General features: G+C 42.0%; 1 protein-coding gene and 3 long non-coding RNA genes across 4 annotated transcripts in view; 2 read left to right on the plus strand and 2 right to left on the minus strand.

The window, feature by feature from the left end:
- LOC127609061 (uncharacterized) overlaps window positions 1-24,834 on the minus strand; it is a 57,704-nt gene that overhangs the window by 16,239 nt on the left and 16,631 nt on the right. The window lies entirely within an intron of this gene.
- Window positions 1,371-4,761, plus strand: LOC127609060 (uncharacterized). Its single transcript, XR_007964462.1, has 3 exons — window positions 1,371-2,157; window positions 2,266-4,231; window positions 4,560-4,761. It is a non-coding gene; the product is annotated as an uncharacterized LOC127609060 (long non-coding RNA).
- p2ry1 (purinergic receptor P2Y1) lies at window positions 13,656-18,495 on the minus strand. The gene is made up of 2 exons (XM_052078682.1): window positions 17,911-18,495; window positions 13,656-15,307 (listed from the first exon to the last, which is right to left on the minus strand). The coding sequence occupies exon 2, from the start codon at window positions 15,272-15,274 to the stop codon at window positions 14,213-14,215; it is 1,062 nt and encodes a 353-aa protein (XP_051934642.1). The 5' UTR covers window positions 15,275-15,307; window positions 17,911-18,495; the 3' UTR covers window positions 13,656-14,212.
- Window positions 14,288-23,132, plus strand: LOC127609062 (uncharacterized). The gene is made up of 2 exons (XR_007964464.1): window positions 14,288-14,416; window positions 22,736-23,132. It is a non-coding gene; the product is annotated as an uncharacterized LOC127609062 (long non-coding RNA).

Consider the following 24,834-nt stretch of genomic DNA (forward strand, 5'->3'; position numbering starts at 1 on the left):
GGTTTAAATCCAGTTTAACAGCTTAAGTGGCCAAACATATAGGCCAAGCCCCTCGTGTAACAAGTCTGCCTGACTTGAACTTTCTTCCACAATTCCTGCCTAATATGCTCTTTATATAGTAATGGACCATACAATTTAGCCAGGTGTGCCTCAGACTTAACGTTTCATTTCATAGACCAACAACACACAAACAAACAACAAGAGTGGCTGTCATGAAAAAAGTACAGTCCGATGCATTAAAAAAAATCAGAAAAAACAAACAAGCAAAAGTTCTTTAATTAAAAACTTTTTTTTCACAGCCATAAATCAGCATCGAAATTCCACCAAGAGGCAATTTTTATACCCCTGGCTCGCGTCCATTTATATCTCCTATCACCTCCAGCATGTTGTAATTGAAAATTCAAGTACACTGACCCCACGTGATCCCGTAAAAGGTAAACTTTGTCAGAAGAACACAAGAAGATACATAAAAGATACACCCAGACGTTTTCTTTTAATCTTCACTCTCATCCCTGTGAGAGAGACTTTAGACTAATTAAAATGTCTGAAACAATTGAGCTAATTAATTAAGGGGATTATTCGTTTGTCCTGCCAGTTGAGAGGCCTTTCAAACAATGTGTTCTAGACTCTGAGATTTCAATGGCAGTGTGTGTGTGTGTGCGCGCACTCGCGTGCGCGCACTCGCTGGATGTTATTATGTTGTGTTTATAGCCGTCCAAATCCTGAATTAATTACTCAATTTTAGTTTGTGTTTGCCCACAGCTGGCAGGCATTGCTTGCGTGTGTCTTTGATTCATGAATTATTCAGGCAGCCATTTTTCATTCCTGTAGAGAATGTGTCAAAGTCAAGGCCCGGGGGCCAAATCCAGCCCGCCACATCATTTTATGTGGTCCGTGAAAGCAAGTCATCTTTGTCAACTTCCATGATCCTTGCTTAAATCTGCACCGAAATCTTAAATTGTCATACTTCGTAAATAACGGTGAGATTTTGCAATAATTTTGTTACCCTGTTTATATTCACTTGAGCAACAATTGAAAAAATGCTTAACTGATTTCAAAACTAGTGAGCCATCATTTTTATGTGTACAAGTAATAATACGATGTGATGATTCTAACATTTATTCGGTTTCACTGACTTAATGGCCCTCTGAGGGAAGACGTAACTCCAAAGTGGCCCGCGGCAAGAATTAGTTTGACACCCCTGCTGTAGAGTTATATTGTAAATGCGAAGAAAAAAAATACCCCCCGCCCCCCACCCGTCCAGTAGCATCTTGTGACATGGCTTTATTGTTATAAATCTGCAATTGTGGTCAGAATGTGAGCATATAAAAATATTTTGCCCTATTTTGTATTTACATTGCCCAAAACTAATTGTGACAAGGCCAGGGTGTACCGTGCCACTTTATCTGTGATTGGCAGCAGCTCACCGACGAAGGGCAAGTGCTCTGGAAAATTGATGGACGGATGACTAATGGAACAAATACGGAGTTGCAATGTATTGATTAACCTTGAGGTCCTTGGTGATAGAACCGAGGATGCGAGAACGCGAACAGTCTGTGCGGAGCAGCATTTGAGTATTATGCAAAAGCAAAGTTGTGTCCAGCAGGGGGCAGCAGAGTACCTTTCAACCTTGGATGTGCGCTTAGATGTTGGAATGTGTGTGAGAATTCATATGGTCGGAGAGCACAGTTGCTAGATAGATAGTAAGAAGACACAGCATCTTTCAGTGGGTCCACAATAGCAGCTTTCAGACTTTATGTGGCCCACATTAAGAAGGCATACAGTGCACTACAGTGAAGGGGTCAGAGCTCAGGGGTGAAATGTCCTTGGAGCGACAATTTCTTTTTTGTTGTTGTTGATGAAGTTCTCTCTATCTACGGGTCATTCCAGAATTGGAGGACATTTTATAGCCCAACCATCAAATTTTAAATGATCCACATACAAAATATTAAAGCGTGCAGTTTCTGGGTACCGGTACATTTACTTCTCCTGAGACCAAATCTAAAAATAAATAAATAAATAAAAACACAGAAAATAATGCTTTAAAATAGTTTTAAAAAATACCTAATAAACCCAGAGTACAGAATAAAATGCCATTTGTCTCTTTATTGCCCAGAAAAGTGAAAGAATATTTTTCAAGAATTTTGAAGCCAAATTGTCCTCCAATTCTGGAATATCTATCTATGATTGACAGTTATTGGTCATGATTCAGAAGTGTTTTTGCTTGTGTTAATTTGTGTTCATTTATGTAAAACCTGATTTTAGGATTCATTAGAATAGTAGATAGGTCAGATTTCCTCTTGTAGAGTTTTATGATGACTGGCAAGATACTTTGATTCTCTCCTCTTTCATTTAGAACAGTGGTCACCAACGTTGTTACACGCGGGCACCAGGTGGCCCGTGAGGACCACACCAATAGCCCACCAGTGCTAGGATTGTGATTTGCTAGTGGAAATTATAATTTAAAAATGGAAACACGGGCAATATTGTGAGACATCTTTAAGATGATCAGAGCCTGAAAATTAAAATCATTAAGTATTAAAAATAACACATTCTAATATTAAATGTAATTTGTATAAATGTTATTTCAGACGTGTATCAATTTGGTAGCCCTTCACACAATCAGGACATATGAAGTAGCTCTCACTCTCAAAAACGTTGGTGACCCCTGCTCTAGAACTTCTTTAAACGACAAAGGGTATGAGGGAAACGTGGTTAAGATAGCACGACTCTGTCAAACTAACTAACTAACCAACTAACTAACTAACTAACTAACTAACTAACTAACTAACTAACTAACTAACTAACTAACTAACTAACTAACTAACTAACTAATCTAGTAGATCCAAGCATGGGTTGACTGTCCACACTGTTTTTAGCAAGTCTCCAAATGGAATTTGGCCCCGTTCAGACTGGGCCACATAACTGACCCATCTGACAGGTTGCTGTAGCAATGACGACGGAACAGAGGAATCGTCCAGCACATGTAGCGTTTGACGTCACCGCTCCGTACTTCAATTGGCACAAGGGGTGTGCTGTTTTGTGAATTTCGGGAAATAGTTATTTTTCTTGAATAGTCTCTATCTGAGGAGTTTGAACCACTGTTGTTGTAGTTGTTCAAAGATTGGTGTTGAGTTGACCTTGAAGATTTCGGCAACGGCTAGCAGCTACCTTGCCCACGCTCACGCTCACCCGATCGATATATTCTTGATTGGTGACTTGATGTGCACTGGGTAAAATGAAACAGGTCCGTAGGCTGAGAAAAAAAAGTGCTTGGCTATCGTCAAGGAGCAACAGCTAAGTTTAGCCCGGAATCCAGAACAACTGGCTTGTCTTTCACACCCAGCGACACTCAAGTAAATGTCCACACAGTGACAACAAATACATAAAAATTAAGAAATTACAGACATTTAAATTTGCAGAAAACGTCTCTGGTTGGGAGACTGAATCCTCGAAATATTCCAGTATTGGTACAATTTGGAGTGCAACCACAGTTGTCTGAAAAAATATGAAATCTGTTTGCGCATCACCCGTGAATGTTCCGAGAAGCACTTTACGTGTGCTCCAAACTCTGATTGTATGGGAAAAAAATGATAAATTGTCTTATTTAATACAAATCTGTATACAGATATGTTATGAATGCCCGTTCACAGAGGGAATGATGCATTAAAACGATTAAAGTGCAAGGAGAGAGCAAAACGTGAACATGTTCTCATTTTTCTGCTTTGCTAAGATCTGCCTTGGGAGATCGACAGCTTCATACACACCAAAATAAACAAGAACAGCAGGCGATAAGAAAAACAACAGTGGGGAGTCAGCTGCTAAGCATGCAAGATGTCATGATACATGAATATACTTGCGAAAACACACAGAGCGGCTGGATAGATAGTTTGGGTAGATCATTCATACTCGTAGGTCATAGCAGGACAGTGAAGGTGATAATATAGCGTTTCTTGAGATCAAAAATGTTGATGACATGCTGGCTACATGTGGTGATTATCCTCAGTGTGCACAAACACCGTTTAATGTGTCATTCTTAAACCTCGACACTGGATATTACTATTGCGTTTAGATAAAATTCTACTCTTAATCATAAATAAAAAATTGAGTAACTAGCTAGTAGATCGAATGGTGAACCCTAGTTACTAGCTAAAATGCTATCTCTTTACAAATTGTCTCTACTAGTTATTTTTCCAACATCAGATGATAGGTTGGAGGATGATCTATACCAGTGGTCACCAACATGGTGCCCGCGGGCACCAGGTAGCCCGTGAAGACCACTTGAGTAGCCCGCCAGTGCCTGGACATTGTGATTTGCTAGTAGAAATTATGATTTAAAAATGCAAACATTGGCAGTACTGTGAGACATTTCGAAACACGATCAAAGTCTGACAATTTAAATCATCAAGTATTAAAAATAACACATCCTCATATTATTGAAGGTATTTTGGACAAATATGTTATTTCAGACGTGTATCAATTTGGTAGCCCTTCACACAATCGGTACACATGAAGTTGCTCTCACCCTCAAAAATGTTGGTGACACCTGATCTATACAGTACTGAAAAAGAAAAATAAATATTAAAAAAGACAGGGACGCACAGATTTGTACTATAATTTGCTACTTGCGTTGAACCATGTGGTTTTTAATGTCATGCGATTTATTGATGGATTTTTACTGACAAGATCCACGCTATCAGTAGAATTAGCCTCCACACTTCTGAACAATCGATCTCTCTCTTTCTCTTCATTCCCCCTGCCTCTCTCACTCTCTCTGTGTGTGTGTATATATATATATATATATATATATATATATATATATATATGCCCATCTTTAAAACCCGCCTCAAAACTCACTTGTATTCTTAGGCATTTGACTCAACATGACTCAAATTTGTTCTTGGTTTTACTGTTCGTTGCTTTGTGTCTTTGTTACTGATTTGTTGCTTTACTGTTGTATATGTTAGTTGCTCCATGTACAGCACTTTGTGTGCAGTGATGGCTGTTTGAAAGTGCTCGATAAATACAGTTGAGTATATATATATATATATGATAAGAAAAACCTTTATTTGTCTCACAATGGAGAAATTCCCATATATATTTGAAGATTTTTTTTACTCAGTAATTTGCATTTACAATTTAATAGGTGCTAGACCAATGTTTTTTGTTCCAAATTGCTGAATTAATAAAAAAGTAATTTGATCCAGGGTCTTGGAACAGGTGACATACTGTTAAATGTATTAGTGTTGTTGCAAGACAATTACCAGACAATGCTGGCTTGTGGCTGTTTGGCACAGATTCAAGAAATGATTGTGGTTAACGTTGGCCTCCATCATCAATGTTTGAGCATGCTTATTAAATATTCAGCCTCCACGCTGTGGAGACAGTGGGTAAACATAAACAGAAAGTTTTCATCAGTGCAATGAAAGTTAGATGGGTTATATAGGGAAAGTGATTGCGGTGGATGAATGGCTGACTCATTAAAGCACACAGTGGAACAAAGTCACCATTGTGCCTCAAGGACAAGTACCAGTAGATGTTTCATTGTATTAATCCTCCAAAAAAATGTGTGTTTCTCCTGAAAACAAAAAATCATAATGTGTGCACTCACTTGTATTTTGTATTCGTTTCTTGCATTGGAATTAGAACCGAATGTTCTTTGAGTGTGTCGCTCCATTTTCTGTGTATACACAACACACAGCTGGCCGCACAGCTTGTAGTGTACACAAGCTACTACCCGCGCTCGAGTATCAAGGGATGTAAAAAAAAATCCATTGAGTAAAAACACTTTGATTTTATACTCCACGCCACTCTCGGATTACCATATTTTAATTCTATTGTATTGTATGGTATCGTACCGCATTGTACTGTTCTGCACTTAACTTTAGAGTCAGCCAGTTGGTTCAAAATGCTGCTGTTCACCTCGTAGCAGGAACACTGGATCATAATCCCTGTTCCCGTATCTATCCGCAGTCCACTTTATATTCTGCTATTTGTTTTCAAACCTTGAAATGGTTTCACGCAGTCTGTTTGAGCACTCCAACCCGTTGTTTTGTGTACCAGCTGCTCCTTGAGCCATCACGCAATAACAAGCCGGCAGCCACCGGATGAAAGCAGCAATCAATCGTGTCATCTGTTGATCAGTCGCATTTGCAAGTATAGCAGTGATGCCAACGCCGTATTTAGGATCCTAACTTAAAAATTATGTTTACATGATCAAGCATATTTATTATTTCTGACTCGTCCATTTCTTTGTAGTTGACTGTGTTATTTTATTCCACATTTGTTGAAAAATAGAATAATACTTTAGGAAATTAATGAAAAAAATCAAGGTTATTGATATTTTTAATGACTCTATATTTATCTTTTTAGTCAGTACCGGTGCTTTAAAGTTGGCAATTTAAAAGCAATGAAAAAAAAAATGGTTGGCAGTCCACGAACAGCATATACAGTACTCGTCTCAACTGGTCCATGACAAAAAAAAGGTTTGAGACCACTGTTGTGTTGAATAGCATGTTATTGTACGGTATTATTCTGGATTACATCTTATCATATTGCATTGCACACCATATCATACCGTATCGAAGGTCTTATCTCATATCGTGATGCATGTCTTGTGTGGTATGGTATCTCACCGTATTGTATTGTTTTGCATTTTACTGTATTGCACAGCATCGTATTCTAAAGTATAAAAAAATCCCCTGCATTTTAATGTATAGCAGCATTCGCATATCTTAAAAAAAAGAACAATTAGCTTTGGTGTTTTTAGATGTGAAAAGATCCCCCCATGAAGTGGTGCAGATGTACCAAATAAAGTGTACAGCGGGTCTATATAAGTTGATATGGCGTTCATCTTATGTTTCCTCTCCCCTCTGTCACCCCTCGCTAAGCCAACAGCGTATTTGCTTTCACGTTGGCTCTCGGCTTCTTGACTCACACCTTCCTTATCTCATAGCTCCCCTCCTCCTCAAATCCTCCCTCCTCCACATTTTTTTTTGTACTTAACCCCTGGTGTCCACAAAAGTACAAGTCCCACCCTACAGCGCTTATGAGACAGGAGGGTCGGCTTGCACGTCTCTCATCAACACCCACTCAACTGTCACATCAGTCTGTTTGCCGTAGGCGGTCAGCTGTTCACTTGATCATAAAGCCATCTTCCAGCTGTACCATAAATACAAAAGGGAAAAATTCAAGCATTGGATGTGCCACACCCTGAGCTGGTACATTACATTATGTGTACATTAAGTCACTACTTGGAAGCAAATGAACCACACACCAAAAATATGTAATTTCGTCATAAATCTGCAACTTTTTTTTCGTCCTTTCTTGACTGAGCTTCTGTCAACCTACCGGTGTAGCTAGAAACTGCTGTGTGAATGGATGACAACGCTCTGACCTTTCAAGGTGATGCATAGCGGCACTACGGTGCGGCAGGACATCAGTGGGAAGTCAAGATGGCGCCTTAGCCGTGGCATTGCCATATGGAAGAATGCAGATCGATCAGCTGCATAATGACAACGTTAAAATATTACCTTACCTCATTTGCAGCTTGTTGTCCGGCAGCGTTCCCGAGTCCATGCAGGACTGTTCGCCCCCCCGATCCCATGCCCCCGTTTGTACTCAAACTGCTGTCAACATGATGGAAGTGTTGAAGTCAAAAGTGAGCTCTCAGCACAGGGCCCCAAGGACATTCTGCATACTCACTGGGCTGACGCTGTGGAAAGTAACTGCCTCTGGTGGTCCCCCGATAGCATCGCTCTGGTGGTGCAGCCATATGTTGTTCATCACCCTGGCACCCTTATTGTGGACAATGTGACAACATACAGTAGGTGCTCACATTGAATGGCAACGTGATGGATGGATTGCTTTTTTGTTTTTTTTAATACTCGTGTCCAAAAGTGCTTTTTATTTATTTATTTTTAAACTGGGACTAGTTCTCACTGTTGCTATTTCTTTTCATTGTGACCTGTTTTCTTTGAATGATGGTAAAATAGTCCCCCGCCCCCCCAAAAAAACCCAAAAAACATAATTTTGAAAAACCTCCCCCTTAAATTTTGGTTAGCTTAACTCATTCAGTACTAGGCCAATTCTAGACCAAGTCTGAAAAGACGTTTAAAAACGTCTTTGGGTATGAATGAGTTTTAATGTACGAGTTCCTGCTCTTTTTTTTTTTTTGCGTCACTTCTATCCCATGTACTGATTTGCTCGCTTGCACCCAATCAGTGTGATCAATTGTCGCCGATGGCCACTGCCATTTTGCATATTGCCGATCGATGGCTCATTCATTCAAATTAAATAAAATCTATGAAGCACGATGAAACAACTCTCTCTGAATTTTCTCACAATTGCAAGTGTTGATGATGAAATAAGAGAATAGAGAATCTACATTTTCTTTTGTTAGGTTTGGCGCTAATATCGTCACCGAACAAAATATTCAGAGCCTTTTGAAAGATCAGTTAAAGTGCTCTAAAATGGCAAGCAATTGAGAGTGAGTTTTGTTTTGAAAACGGCCTATTGGCGAATAAATTATATCATATCAAATTATAACATGGCCTTCTGTATGGAATCACATTATATCGTGTCATGTCACAGTTTTATTGGATCATTATCCTAAACAAGGGAAAGCACTGAAAAATAAAACATTGTTCAAAGCGAAGGACAAGCTACCGTTTTTTAAAAAAATGTTAAGAATCGCATGGACACACACCAGAGTCAATGACTCACACAGTCTGAGTCATTGGCTGCTTAGTTCATTGACTGTCAGTGAGGTGTGAGATATGCCAAGCTGGCAAATCTTTTCGACAGTAAATACTTCCTCAAAAGAAATGTCCCAAAACAGCCCGCAATTGTCATTTACATGGGAACTCATTGTTGGCGTGCTGTGTGGTGGAGTGCGTAAATCCCATTGTGTAACCGGGAGTTGTGGCTTCCACCACAGGAAATGCAAGATGTTTTTTTGTAAGGTTCCCATAGTAGCATTTCCCCGCTTTGGCACGCTCACAAAAAGCATCTGTCAGGGCAAACGTTGCCACCCAGTTGTCACGGTTACAACAATCACAACAGGACCTGGGGGGCATCGATACACATGCAGTTTTATCACAGAACTGTCATGAAGTTGTCATGAACAGAAAACTCAATCCTACCAAGAACACCCGCAAAAAAAATTCACATTAGAAATTGGTGAAATCATCACTTTTAACGTTTGAGTGTTGCGATCTTTTAGGTAACATATTCAAACTGTAACTCTAAAAACGAGAGTCTGTGAGATCAGCAAAAGAATACTTGTATCATGACCTACCGACCTATCAACCTTACATTTGCTTCCAAATACAGTGGCAACTTGATATACAAGTTAAATTTGTTCTGTGATGATGTTGCAAAACATTTGTAGCTCAAATCATCTTTCTACATTGAGGTAAATGGAAATGCACTTCATCTGGACCATAAATTATGATTATTATTATTATTATTTGTTTTTTTATCGGAAATCTGTACCCAGCATGATATCCAGTACTGCATAAAACCAGGCATGAATAACATTTGCTGCCTATATAACCTGCAAGCATGGGCAATGAGTAACAACGTTGGAGTTACTTTCAATCATTTATTTTTGGGAGAAATGTGTATCACAAAAAGGCAAGAAAAATAAAAGTCACGTACCCAGCGCTTGTGAACTGAGATTTCATAGTCTCAAATCAAAGTTTTGTGCGACTTAAGAATATCCATCCATCCATTTTCCGACCCGCTTTATCCTCACAAGGGTTGCGGGGGGTGCTGGAGCCCATCCCAACTGTCTTCGGGCTGTAGGCGGGGGACGCCCTGAACCGGTTGCCAGCCAATCGCAGGGCACACAGAGACAAACAACCATCCGTGCACACACTTACACTGAGGGACAATCTGAAGTGTTCAATCAGACACCCATGCATGTTTTTGGAATGTGGGAGGAAACCGGAGTACCCGGAGAAAACCCACACAGGCCCGGGGAAAACATGCAAACTCCACACAGGGAGACCGTGGCTGGAACTGAACTTCCTCTGCACTGTGCGGTCAACGCGCTAACCACAGGACCACCGGGCCACCTTAAGAATGTTTACGCCGTTATTTTATTAGAATTTATTAGAACGCCAAGAAAGACTTATCAAACAATAGTCTTCCTCGAAACAACCATTCACGTTCACAACGAATGTAACTAAAGCAGTTGTCATCTGTGCAGAAGCATCCGAAGCTCCCACCCGAGAGGATTGAGCACTACACACAACAATCTTCATTCAGCTACCCTTCCTTGTGTAAGGCTTTAGGAATGAAGCTGCACTAGGCATGCTAATGAGCACACCACCCGGAGACAAGTCCTTCGTTTGTAGTTTTTCTGCTTGACAGGTGGCATCCCAGTGATGGATGTGTTTGTGTCCGACCGAAACACAAACGCAGTGTCAAGTGTCCCCCACTGTACGTAACCTTACTCGGTTTCCTCAGTGTTTCACTCAACTCTGTTTTTCAATTCCACATTTGCTACGTGGGTACCTTCCGATCATTAATCAACGGGCACACACAAGCACAGACATCAATCTCTGGGATTTAAAGGCACATGTCAACGCTTCACTTTTGTTTGGAGAAAAGAAGCAACAAAACAGCCAGGAAAAATGTCTTTATCACCTTCAAGCACACCAAGCGAGAAGGAGAACGAAAGGTTGTGTTTATTCACACGGCAAGCAGAGAGATTGGTGCCCAAAAGCGATGTGTGTCCCACCCCGCCCCCGACATCCCCTCCCCTCACCGCCCCAGGTTCCTGGCCGACACTGCCCCCACGCCCATTGCGACAAACACAAAAGATGTCTTTGGATAATCTCAAGGAAAGTGCTACTCTTTTATTCCTCCCCTCGTTCTGTTCCATCCTCTTGGCGACGTTGAAAGAGAAAGTCAACAAGGCTGCAGGAAGAGGAGGGGGCTCAAAAAGAGTCCTTGACATCGATGACTTTTTTCAAATTATTGATACATACACTGATAAAGTGGCACCAGACATTGTACGTGACAAAAAGCCAGAGGCTTCTGTTTAATCAATAAATTAGACAGTCAGGAGTCAGACTGCACTCCTTAGTTCCACCTCAATCTTTTAATTCTCACCACAATTATGGACAGGCTTCCGATTGTGGTTTTATTTTCCTCATAATTGCGATTGCAATTTGCTTTTTTGGAAACAGCTTTTCTAGTGTACTTTATTTACAACAATTCATCTTTATGACGACAACCAACATTAGATCTAGTAGATGTATTCTAGGATTAGGAGCATTTCCACTCCGTTTTTCATGAGAAACTCATATTCAGTTTTTATGAGCAATTTTTTAAGCCGGTGCCGGTCCCTATCGCTCGCTGTATCTGACAGGTTCCGGGCAGCAGCAAATGGAGCTTGTGGAGCTCGCTGACAAAACATTGGAGGATAACGAGAGTCTCCTCTATTTACTTGTTGGTAAAAGGAAGGCCAACGAGGAAACAATTATTCAAGGCCGCAGCAACCGAAAGGAGCACTGCAGCCATGTCGAGACTACGGAGTATGATGCTGCGGTATGTTAGCAGTTAGAGACGAGACACACTAACAGAGTGACAGCGATTGAGGAGATCGGGCATGTTAACTTTTGAAAGTTTCTTTTTTTTACACCCTAAAGTGCAGCTAAGTGGAGATTGCAGTGTACAAAACCGCAGTGTCTACCTCTAAAGGCACAGTTGCCCCTACTTGCCATCTAGCCACAAACACAGAGATGATTAATCAACCTATGGGTAACCAATGTACGACCGTATTTTCCGCACTAAAAGGCTCACTGGATTATGAGGCGCACCTTCAATGAATGGTCTATTTTGTAATTTTCTTATACATTGTAAGACGCAATCTACAATGCATCCACTAGATGGAGCTATGCTCAAGGAAACACCAACAGAACGATCACATGTCAGTAAATCGTATTTAATAAAGCAGCGACACAGTTCACTTAACCAACAGCAAGCTAGAACATTGACTCGTAACGTTGAACTCTCTAGCCGCCGTTCAATTTCCGTGTTCAACTGCGTAACCCGATCGCCTTAAGCTTCGTCAGCATGTCTCGAGCAAGGAGCCATTTTGGGGTTGAAATATTTCCGTAATAACCATACACAAGGCGTATCGAATTTTAAGGCGCGCTGTGAGCTTTTAAGAAAATGGAAGGCTTTTCGGTGCGCCTTCTGGTGCTGAAAATACGGTACGACAAATGGAAAAGCATCATACAAAGTGGTTATGTGCAATATGAAAGGGGCAAGAAGCCCATCAACCTTTTGGATGGAATACAACCAAATATTGAGCCATGTTCCAATTAGGGGTTGATGGCCAGTGCAGTGTCGAGATATCTCCAAGTGGCTCTCTTTTAAAACATGTTTATTTTCCATGTTGCAATCAACTGTTAGTCCAGTTTAAGTGACAGTATTTGCTTCGAGACTGAACGCCCACACATGACACAACATCCAAACAGTGAGAACATTAAATACGGTGTCCAATACACACACACACACACACAATACTGTTGGCATTTAACTTCTTGTTCTGTTGTCGTTGTTGTCTGTGGAGGTGAACAAAGATGGTGACCACACAGCTGTTTCAACCTCAAAGCTGTCAAGCTGCCAAAGCGGTCCACCGCAGGGAGGAGGAGAAGACCCAAGCCCCCCCTCCCTGCCTGGTAAGTGCATTTCAAACTCCCTGTCAGTGAGTGTATTCACTGGACACTTCATCAGGAACACAATCTGAGGAGATCCAATACACGCGCTATATCATAAATGCACCGATATCTCGGAATGACAAAGTGCAACTCCTGGATTGACAGGCATTAGGTGTACCTAATTTGGTGTCCAGTAAGTACGATAAAGTTTCCCCAAATTTACTACAGCCAGTCCTGACGGGGATGAGGGAAAGGCCACAATATTAGGCACAACGGGACAAGCTCAAGAGATGTCACAGAAAAGCTGCCTCGGTTCCGGATGGTAATGCTCTTGATTGACACTCATTCCTGTTTGTAGTGCTCCGGCAACTAGTTAACATACCAGGATACAGTAATTGAACCTCATTACAACGTACCTCCAGGGACATAACTAATCTCTCCTTTATTCGGGTAATTTGCTGTAACCGTTGAAATGGCCGCTAACTACGATGTAGAATACAGGATCAATATTTATAGATGTAGAAACATGAACATGTAATTAAGCATTAACATGTTGATAAAAATATGTGTACACAGTATGAAGAAAATATTCAGTCAGCAAATGAAACCTGCCTACTCCAGTTCAGTATGCGTCGCTCCCCAAAGCCGTTTACGATCATCTGTGTCAGGACCGCCCCGTGCCCTCCGGAAGTACAACAACGTACCGAGTTGCTAAATAGCATTGCTAAGCGGGGAAACCCAAGCTGTACATTTTCTTCCAAAGCAAGGTTGTGGCTGCAGTTGGCTTCCCACGGTTCACTGTAACAAAGGCCTTTTCACTATTTTGTGGGAATAATCTGCTTCTTTTAATGAGGCATTATAAAGGTGTTGTAAACAAAACCGAAATATGGCAAATCCGACGAAATATATATATATATATATATATATATATATATATATGTGTGTGTGTATGTATATGGATATATGTGTGTGTATGTATATGGATATATGTACAGCAGAGCCACTCATTCCCGCCGACTGCTGTCAGGCTACTGAATAGATGCACCTGAAAACCTGGACTCACCCCCACTCACCCATTTTAAATAGCACAGCCACCTTATGTAGCATATATGCAGTTGCATGTATCCTTATATCTTATATTTTATATTGCATTCGGTACTGTGTACAATTCATTTTTTAAATGTAGTTTGTGCGTGCATGTTTTTCTACTTTCTTCCCTCCAAATTTTGCTGCTGTAAATTGCAAATGTCTCCATTGTGAGACAAACAAAGATTTTCTTATCTTATCTTACATACGACACAATTGTGAATGAATGTCAACCAGCATCACGGAACACATCAAACTGGAGCATTGTCATCTCTCTCAAGGCACATTTTGCTTTGAGGTGTGCCTAATATTGTGGCCAGTGTACGTAAGATCAGACTGCGCAGGTGTGCAACAACACGGCACGAGAGGGCATCCACAACGACAGTCGTCACAGGATAAAAACGTTCACCGGGTGCGCGTTGTGCGTCCCGTTATCCGACATGGTAGCCTCACATCCGCTGCTCTCCGTTCTCCGGGTACTCCGCCAGACTGTTGAGCGCCTTCTCCTCGCTCTTGGAGTGCAGCGTGTCGTCGCCTTTCCTGGAGGGTTTCTTGGTGGCCCGTGACAGCTTCCTCCTGAACGTATCGCCGGCCAGGAAGTACAGGATGGGGTCCACGCAGCTGTTGAGGCTCGCCAGGCCGCGCGTCACCTGGTAGGTGGCGTAGACGCGGTTGTTAAAGTCGCACATAGCCGGGCTCTGGAAGTACAGCCGGGCCCGCATGTTCAGGTTCTTCATGACGTGGAAAGGCATGTAGGAGACGGCGAAGACGGCCAGGACGATGATAACCAGGTGGATGGATTTCTGCCGCAGGTGCGCGTTGTTCATGTCGTTGCGGATCAAGGCTTTGACGATCATGCCGTAGCAACAGAAGATGATGATGAACGGGATGCAGAAGCCAAAGACGGTCAACGTCATGCTGTAGATGAAGTAACCGGGCAGCTCATCCTCCGTGGTGGTGTCGTAGCAGGTGGTGGCGTTGCGCTTGGAGCCCGTCCGCGAGTAGTAGAGAATGGGCGAGATGGCGAGGACCACCACGCCCCACACCAGCGCACTGGTGATGACGGCGTTTTTCTTCTTGAGCCGGCCCAGGGACTTGAGCGGGTGCACCAAGCCCGTGTAGCGGTGCACGCTGATGCAGGTGAGGAACAGGATGCTGCCGTACAGGTTGACGTGGAAGATAAAGCGCTGCAGCCGGCACAGCACGTCGCCGAAGATCCAGTCAGTCTTGTTGAAGTAGTAGAAGATGAGGAAGGGCAGCGAGAGCACGTAGCAGAAGTCGGCCAGCGCCAGGTTGAACATGTAGACGGAGATGCTGCTCCACGGCCGCATGTGGCACACGAACATCCAGATGGCCAGGCTGTTGCCCACCAGGCCCGTGATGAACACCATGATGTAGACGGTGGGCAGGTAGTAGAACTGGAAGCCCGTCTTGGTGAGCGAGCATCCTCGCGAGTGGTTGTGCAGATCGCTCACGTTCAGCAGGGAGCTCAGGTTGAGGTCAGAGGTCATGGTGTCCGTCAGGGGCTGGGGCTTGACCTTTGACTGGAGAAAATGATCGGAAATATTACAAGAAGCAGACATTTTAGAGACAAATTGTGTTGCTGGTGAGAAGAAGGGACGTTGGACTGTATTTCCTTGATGGGGGATAAAATCACTTCATTCATTTCCATTCATACTCTATGCCGCTTATCCTGTTCTGGGTTGTGGGAGACCGGGGGTCATCAATTCCGGTCCTTGAGGCCCCCATCCTGCATGTTAATCGGTGTCTCCTCCTTCTCCTTCTCCGAACACGCCCGATCCAAATGATCAGAAACGTCATCGAGCTTCCGAAGAACTTTCTGATGAGCTAAAACATGCAGAATAGAGGCCTGGAGGACCGGAGCTGGTGACCTCTACCATAGACTCAATCCCAAGGGACGTTTAGAAACAGACAAGCTTTTACGTTCTTCGTGATTATTGCCTCAATGATTTTGTTTTGTTTTGAGATATTTTGGGACGTGAGTATTCTGAACCCCGTACGCTATGCCAGTTTTCTTGGATCCAGCTGAACTTCCCACAGCCGATGTCACGTTATGCTTCTTTAGAGCACAAAATCATGGAGACAAAATAAACAGCGCCTCTGCTGGTTGCAGCCAAGTAGCGCACAATTTTATTTTTCACCCTACATTGCTTCAAAGCACGATTGATCAATTCCATGCAATCGATCGTAAGTGAAATGGATTCATTGATGAACTCATTCACTCCCAAAGACGTTTTTAAACGTCTTTTCAGACTTGGTCCGGAATTGGCTGGTACTGAATGAGTTAACATTTTCAACCCTTGTCGAAAGGGAAGGTGGAGCCACAGATGAGCTCTATTTGGTTTGAGAACAGTTTTCCACGTCTAAATAATACCATGGGGGACTGTGAAAACCACATCACGTTGAACAAGTCAGTCAATGTACGAGACATGCTGCCAAACAACAACAATGAGGAGAACAATTGCCTGCCTTATAAATGTTACTCATCAAGGAGGTGTATTTTATTCCCTCCCCCAACAAAAAAAACCTGATTGCTGCAGCAAATACGATATTTATAGTATATAACACGATAAGCTAAAAGAAGTCCGTTCAGTCTCGTCACTTCTTCATCAAGTGTATGCGGAGTTGTTAACCGGAAGATTTTCTCACCGATTACCGAATAGCAGTGCTTTGTTATCCGTATGGTCAAAATCAGTGCCTGCTTTTATCTGATTTTGCCAAATACGTGTTGAGCCACACCTATCACTAACATTCACACCTGATACTAACTTGTTTTGTTAATCCTGAATTTAAATGACTGAATTACTAAGATGTATACCATTTTGACACCAAAAGGGTCGAGCATAGATCTGAACCATGACTTTTTTTTTTGCCGTGAGATGGTGGTGTTCATCACTAAATCGACTTTATTTTCCAAAGGACCTCTGCACACTGAGCGATGCGGCGGAACTTCACTAGATCCTCAGGCACTGTGTGGGATTCTGCTTCAGGGTTTCACCAGTGGCTGACTGTCGACCTCTGGTTTTGCGGCAATTCCAAATTTGAATCGCAGTTGCGCGCTGCGGTAATATCGTAAATTAGAGCCGATCAAAATGCACGGAGACTTTCAATTTATAACCGAGCGAGACATATCCACTTAACCACACTTAGAATTTCATCTGTATATTTGGATGAAATAGTAACACAAAAATATACGCAAGCGGGATAGGTACCATAACATATTTAAATAAATGGGAATGGGCCCCGCCTTTCAGTGCATCCCCCATTTTCCCATCTTTATTCAAACCCTTATCCTCTTTCTGTAGCAACCTACGTGTGCTCTGACTGACAGTCCATCTCGTTATGCATTTAAAAAAATGCTGCGGTAAAACATTTTATTTGAGGAGCCTCAGAATGCATTACGGGTTCGAACAGTTCACATTACAAAATAAACTCCTTATGTTAAATTGCTCAATGTGTGGGGGTGAGTGGCCGACGGTCATTTTTTTTGTGATGGTCGGGTGCTCGTCGGATCCAAATATTATTTTATTTAATTCTTATCCCAACTCGTTTCCAGCCGATTGCAGGGCACACATAGACAGACAAACCATTTGCACTCACAATCGCACCGATGGCAAATTTAGAGTCAACAATTAACCTACGGTGCGTGTTTTTGGAATGCGGGATGAAACCACGCAGGCACAGGGAGAACATGCAAACATTACACTGGAAGGCCAGGGCTGGAATCGATTAAATCCACATCGTCTGCACTGTGAGGTGGACCATTTTATCTATCTATCTATCTATCTATCTATCTATCTATCTATCTATCTATCTATCTATCTATCTATCTATCTATCTATCTATCTATCTATCTATCTATCTATCTATCTATCTATCTATCTATCTATCTATCTATCTATCTATCTATCTATCTATCTATCTATCTATCTATCTATCTAGTTTGTTTTGCTGAGTATGACTGACTATGGATTGCATTGCAACAGTTAGCTACATGCATGTATTCCCATTCACATGCAGAAGTGTTGCACACAAACGTCACTTGCGGAACATGCACAAACACACCCACACACACGTGCTCACAGACACACGCACGCGCGCGCACACACACGTGTAGTGTACTCACCACTCGGGTCCACTTGTAGCCCACATTCCTTTTCCCACTCGGGAGAGAATAAAAAAGAGCGAGACTAAGTCAGGTGTCCCTGGTCGGTCTGCTGAGGCGCTTGGAAAAGTTGCGCACTTGCGACCTTGCATGGACTGACGCACCGAGGCAGTGTGTGCGTTGCGTGTGTGTGAAAGTCAGTTACTTGTGGGAGGGGTGGAGGGGGGGGGGGTGAGTAAGGGGGAAGTTGAAGGTGGCCAGCGACAAAACTGCGCTGGTGGAGGGACAGAGCAATAGAGAGAAAGAAAGAGACAGCTGCAGGCGCTGGCATGAATGAGCGAGGGGAGGGGTGGGGGGGGGGGCGAGAGAGAGAGAGAGAGAGAGAGCAAGTGAGAGCAAGTGAGAGGGGGAAGGAGGGAGGGGCAGAAGAGCCACAAAAACCACGCACAGGCTTCCCGTACCGCCTTCTCCACCTCCTCCTCCTGTTACTAAACTTTAACCCGTGAAATACGTAAGAGATTATTGGATGAATCCCTCATAACAATTATAACCCAGATCTCGACTACATACAAATTATTTTAAGGGCCCTACAATGTGTGTTGCGGTGCTTTTTGGGGTCTGGAAACAGACATTTGAAAAAGGTTATTCGTGATTTGGAAGATATCGAGGTACAGTACATTGCGTTGTTGGATACAGCACAGCTGCTGTGGCATCTTATGACATCCAAAAAGAAGAGCTGTGTCAAATTGTGCCTGTGGGCAAAAATGAGCATGCGTCACCGCAAATGTATAAACCACACATGGACAACACACACAAAAAACACTCATGACCAAAAAAACGTGCACACACAAGTAAAACTCACACAAACCCCCCACACACACAGAAACACACACACAGAACCAAAAGTGAGAGAAAAAAAAGAAAAACACTAAATGACATTTATTTAATTTCCCCTACTTGAATTTAAATACATTTTTATTTTTAAAAAGTAACTCTGAGGTAATACGGAACACGGATTACGGAAGATAATGGTGAGTTTTCATTAAATGGGAGTACATTTGGAATTTGAAACGGCATTCGACAAGTATGTTAATTGCTCAATTTTAATGATTAATTTCCTTTTTAATTGAATCATTTCTATATCTAAATGACTGTAGAAAAGAACAGAGGGGAAAACGCAACAAGGGGGAAAAGACAACGAAATGATGCTCCATTTTGATTGAACCAGTCATTTTATAAATATTCATTTCAATCACATTATTTTAAACGAATGAACAATTTAAATGACATAACTTTTATTTTTTTCGAGAACATCTATTTCAAATGAGGACTTAGCATCTTTGTCCAGGCAGTATTTGTGGGACGTCTTTAGTGATTGTTCTCATCAGATTGTGCGGGTACCCACCCAATGTTTTGTATGCATGCGGTGATAGGTGGTGTGGCTTTATAATCATTCTCTTGTCTAAAAGAATCCTCTGCAGTCATTAGGAAAGGCCAAGCGGGGCAGGGGACTATAAATAAAAGCAACAAACTCATCAGGACTGTCACTTGTGTGTCTCCTGCAGGACTAGACAGCACAATGCAAGGGAGAACAAATGGTGCTTGGCAGCAGGCAAGGATGCGAGCCGAAAGGTTAAGTTAATAACATTGTGAATCCAAACATCTCAAAGGAGAGCCAGAGACCGCAGCAATAATTTCATTAATTCCTGAAATGTCTATCTAGAAACTAGGTCCGGACCGATTAATCGGCCCGGCTGATATTAGCCCTTTTAATATTGGCACAAATTCATTGTCTTCTCTACCCCCCCCCCCCCGCCACCCCCAATAAAATAAAATAAAATCATTCAACCCCCACTCCCTCAAATCACCCCATTTTTGCTAATCTTTCTCTGTTGCAAAGCTAAACAAATACTCAAGGACGCATTTTTTTAAAACATTCAATACGCTGCCTGTAAATCATATTGTTGACTGCTGCAAGCATTAAGGGACCCAAAACTACATTTTTTGATTCATTCTACATATTTTAATTGATTGGTTGATCTGTTTTTGAAATCTTATTTTTCCAAAATATCGTAATTGGCGTCGTTGTCAAAAATTCGGTCAGGCTCTATCGGATCTCTAAAATGATGACGACCAATCAAAGAGAAAATGAGGCGAGATACAGGAGTTTTGTCTCCATATTAGTGTTCCAAGATACAATGGGCTCTATTTTCGTACAAAGGAGCACATACACTCGATGTAAAAATGGCTGAATCTTCATTTTTGTGTCAAGGCAAGTCGAATTTACCGTGTTTGGGAATTTGCCAGACCACGTTGTACGTTTCTGGGCATTCTGGCGGACCGAGGGCATTCACCATTACATGCCCCCATTGCACCTGACAATTTAGTGACAGAAAGTAGACTAGACTTTAGACAATGCAATAGCAGGTCTAAGTCTGGCACAGGTGGTCAATTTAATTGACGTGCAGGCAGACAGATTCTGTGCCCGCTGATATGGATGGTGGATTTCATCGTAGTTCATTCATGTATATGAGAACAGTGTGCATGCAATCCTCTGAGTCATTGTCCAAATAAATTAATTGAAGGCATTATTATTATTATTTGTATTTTTGGGGTTAAAACACCGCCCCCCTGGGTTGCAGCCCAATTATGCTATTCAGAGTGGAAGGCAGTGTTCAAGTGTCTGTGATAGCCCTAATCAACTTTATACGGTCCGCAAGTGGATGTCTGCTTACGGTGAATTAAGAACGTACTTTGAGAACGTACTTTCCATCTTTTGCAGAGACTCCAGTACACCTCTCCTGTGCTGAATTTAAAGGGAATGAGTCGAGCCGCTTTCTTTGGCCTGGATGCAAGTCGGCTGTGGTCACTCCCTCAATGGCGCAAACGTCCCTTTCTGAATGTGCTCATTTAAGAAAATATCTAAAAGCAAGGAAACCCCACCAATGCGCACAGTTAGACTGCATGAAAATAGGGCTCAGTGTCAGAGAGCGCATTTAAAAAAACGTTTCTACCAACTGCTCTTTGGCTCATGGGCCGCTAAGATTGATTTGAATGCAATGACTTGGCAAGGTGAGCGGAGCTCTCTTGCCCTTGCTCATACATATTTCTAGTCTCTTGACATTTCCAGAAAAGCCACTTAAAGCTTCTCGTTTGGAAAACCACCGCTAATGTCGCTAAGTGGACTCCCTGAGTACGAGGCCGTGTTATCAATCTAAATGATGTCGCCTAAATTAAACTGAGCGATGCGTCGGTTCGAGACATTTGGGTCGGAGTTTCATGTGAGTGTCGAATAGATTCAATTAAACAAACATTACGCTTTATCAAGTCTCGTCAGTGGAAGATTCCATTACACTCACTATGGTCACAAAGATTGTACAAATATTGTTGGAATTTTGGCGAAAAATAGCACTTCAAATTCACACATTCGCTTTTTTGGGAGGCTATTGTTTGACGTGTGCTCATTTAAAATACTGGATTGTGACCGTTGAAATATATTTTTCATTTTAGTCAATGCGTTCCTTGTGATTGCCTGGCGACCACTTTCGGCCTAAGTCAATGTGGTCAGGACAAGTGCTATATAAATAGTTATTTGTACAGGGTCGTATTTGCTGTTTTGTAAAGAGTATGTGATGACAATTGTCCGGTTTCAAAAAATTGCTTGGAAAATTTCTATGTTGTGTAAAAAAAAAAAACAGCAACATTGTAAATTTGTAAAGTAAAACATGAAATAAAAAAAAAATGCCTTTTTAATATATCACACAGGATGGGACTGTGACCATTTGGTTTAAAACACAGAGCAGGCGCTGCGGGAGTTTGCACGTTTTAATAAAGTCATGTTTTAATTTTGGAGTTATAGTAATGATGTAACGGTTGCCTTCAATCATTAAAAAAATGATTTTGTAATCTTGAAAGCCTTTTATTGGGTTTGAGAGATAATTTGGGGTTTAAATAAGCATGGAGCTCCTTTTACAGACGTTGGTCAAAAATAACTGTGATTTTCAACGGTCCGTTTTCTCATTAGCACACAAGAACTATTCAATGTTCGTCTTCATTTATGACGTTAAACAGCTTTCCTCTGATTGGCCAGTTAGCAATCTAAGGGCATCCTGTGGCCGCCTTTCGTCATTGTTTTTGCTCTGATGGAATTCAACGGGCCAGAATTATTCTGTGTTTGGCCACGTCAAGTCAACCCAAATGTTCACACAAGCTACAGAGCCACACATCCACACACACTGAGCTACAGTTGTTTGTTTACTTACAAACCTGGCTTGTCGAGAACATGAAGAAAATAGAAATGCAAATCGTGTCCGCACTGAGTAATACCAAAGAGCACGCTCACCAGTACACCCAGCAACCTTCTCAGCGTCATTATAATAATAACAAGAAGGCACCCGTTGTGGGCCTATAGTGTAAAGCAGGGCATGTTCCAATACCTGCGGGTTCCGTCCTATATTTTTTGACATTCTCGCTGCACTGGCTCCATTGACACCCCAATCAGCATCACCGAGCCCACTTTCCCGCTTGAGTCATTTTAATTACCGTTGGCGGGATCCAAAGTCACAGTCCGATGCTGCTGACCTTACACGGCTGGAGCATCCTCCTCTTTCTTTAGGGAAATCAACTTAGACGTTTGTTGTTTTACTCCAATTTGTTGTAATGTTATTCATAACTTGTGCATTGTGCATTGCTCCCCTTATGTGTTTGTCTGGTGGAATTTCCATTTACTGTCATTGCATCAATTCTGATTTGCACGCTTACTCTCCGCTCCAACAACACCAGCACTACACCGAGCTGACTGGATTCTATGGATCTGCTCCCCGTTTCCCATCCTATCTTCTTCCAGGTTCTCTTTCCCACGAGAGTCCACATTCCAGACGCCCGCTGAGCTCAGCTGGCTTGAACATCAGTGCGTGAGCTTTGCGCACGTGCATTCGGTCAGTTAATGCTTGTTCTTTTCTCCATGTGCTTTGTCTCCGTTACCCTCTCTTTGCAATGCGCCACATCCCCGATGCCATTATTTTATGACTTGTACATACATCACATGAAATGGAGAGAGAGCGTGATGGATGATCAGAAATCCGGTGTCTTGACCTGCTGATGGAGCAATGCATCAGCTGTCATTCAGCCAAGCTCCTGGTTCATAATATAACCCCAACACACACACACACACACACACACACACACACACACACACACACACACACACACACACACACACACACACACACACACAATTACACTTCCCATAACCTTGGTTAAGAATGAGTATCCCTGCAATCGAATGAGTATCCCTGCAATCCCATTATTCTCCTTTTTCAGGGTTGGGTGGCGGAGGCAATAGCTTAAGCTAGGAAACCCAGAATTTCCTCTCTGCAGCCTCTTCGCCCGGCTCTTTCAAGAGGTTGGGAGAGTGAGGAGGTGGTCCCAAGGTGTTCCATCAACCAGCTGGGCTTTATACTACAGTCTCTCGTGGTTTTTTTTTCATCCTCAGGGCCTCCTCCTGGTGGGCTGTACCCATAACACTTCACCAGGAAGATGTCCTAACCAGATTCCCGAGCCACCTCATCTGGGTCCTCTTAAAAGAAATGAAGACTCAAGCGCGAAAAGTAAATAGCAGGGAGGAGAGCACTAGAATTATATGGTGATCTTTTTTTTCATGATTGCATAAAAATGTAAATTATGTTTAGTTTTCTTGATTAAAATATTTTTCATGACTGTAAAAAATACAAAATATACTACTGTTAATAAATTGTAGTTGTTCATGACTTTGCAAATTGTGGTTTCATATTATGTGGAAAATTCATCACTGATTGTTGTGCTGGAAAATGCAATTTTTAAAAGACTATTTTTATGTCTATTGTTTACTTTCATGCCGTAGAACAAGCTTTGTATGTGAATTGACACTTGTATGTAAATGTTATATTGTGTACATAAAAAAAAACATTTTCAAAAAAAATTCTAGTAAGAGGACGAACATGTAAGTGCATTCTGTTATAAATCCATTAAAAAAATATCCTCGTAGAATTTGATACATTTCCAAAAATCACATTTTTCAGTAAGAATAAACCAACAAACAAAAAAGAGTCGTTTGCACAGTAAAATTTTTACTAGCACTATATTTCTGTCAAGTGTTTCCTATTAAAACGGGTGTGGCACAAAATAATCAAAAGTGTTACATAAACTGAGTGTCTGTTAAATAAAAAAAATATATGTATTTAACATCGAAATAAGTACGAAAACAGAGAGTTGCACACACACACACGCACATACACAGTCAGGATTTGTGGTGTGCCACAACAACAAAAACAGTTGTGAAGTGGAAAGCTGAAATAGTGTTTATTACTGGATGTTCAAATAATTTCAAACTGTTACATTACTGTAGAGCCAAGCTGATTTTCAGACATTAGTCAGTATTCATGTACTGTACTGTATTTCCATCAATACTTACACAACCTGTTTTGTGGAGCAACACCATTATTTGTGCAGAAAAGCACATGCTTGGTACCAAAAACTTACCTCGTGATACTTCCATAAAACTAAACTGTCACACGCCACAGACCACAAAAGATAGGTCAGTTAAAATAGGCACCCCAAAACCTACACACGCGCACACAGGTCAGCCACTCGTGGGGCTTCAAATGGTTTCAAGAGACGAAACTCCACAACCACTTTTGAACATGTTTTACACCCCACATGCAAATGTTTACCAAATGTCGATAAGCTCAATGAAGCTAAGTTGCAGTGGCAGCCTCTTGCTGCGGCGGTACAATCGATGGACGTGTGAATGTCAGCGAGGTTTTGGTTGAGGAGCAACGGGAAGGTCACTGCAAATGTCACTGTGATGGAGTTGTCATATCCTCGGGGCTTATCCCTTGCAGGAGCATCATCGCACGGACGCGGTGTGAGCTGCCATTGACTGCAGACCTAAATGCATTGTAATGG

Source organism: Hippocampus zosterae, chromosome 10 (assembly GCF_025434085.1).
Source record: "Hippocampus zosterae strain Florida chromosome 10, ASM2543408v3, whole genome shotgun sequence".
NCBI lineage: Eukaryota > Metazoa > Chordata > Actinopteri > Syngnathiformes > Syngnathidae > Hippocampus > Hippocampus zosterae.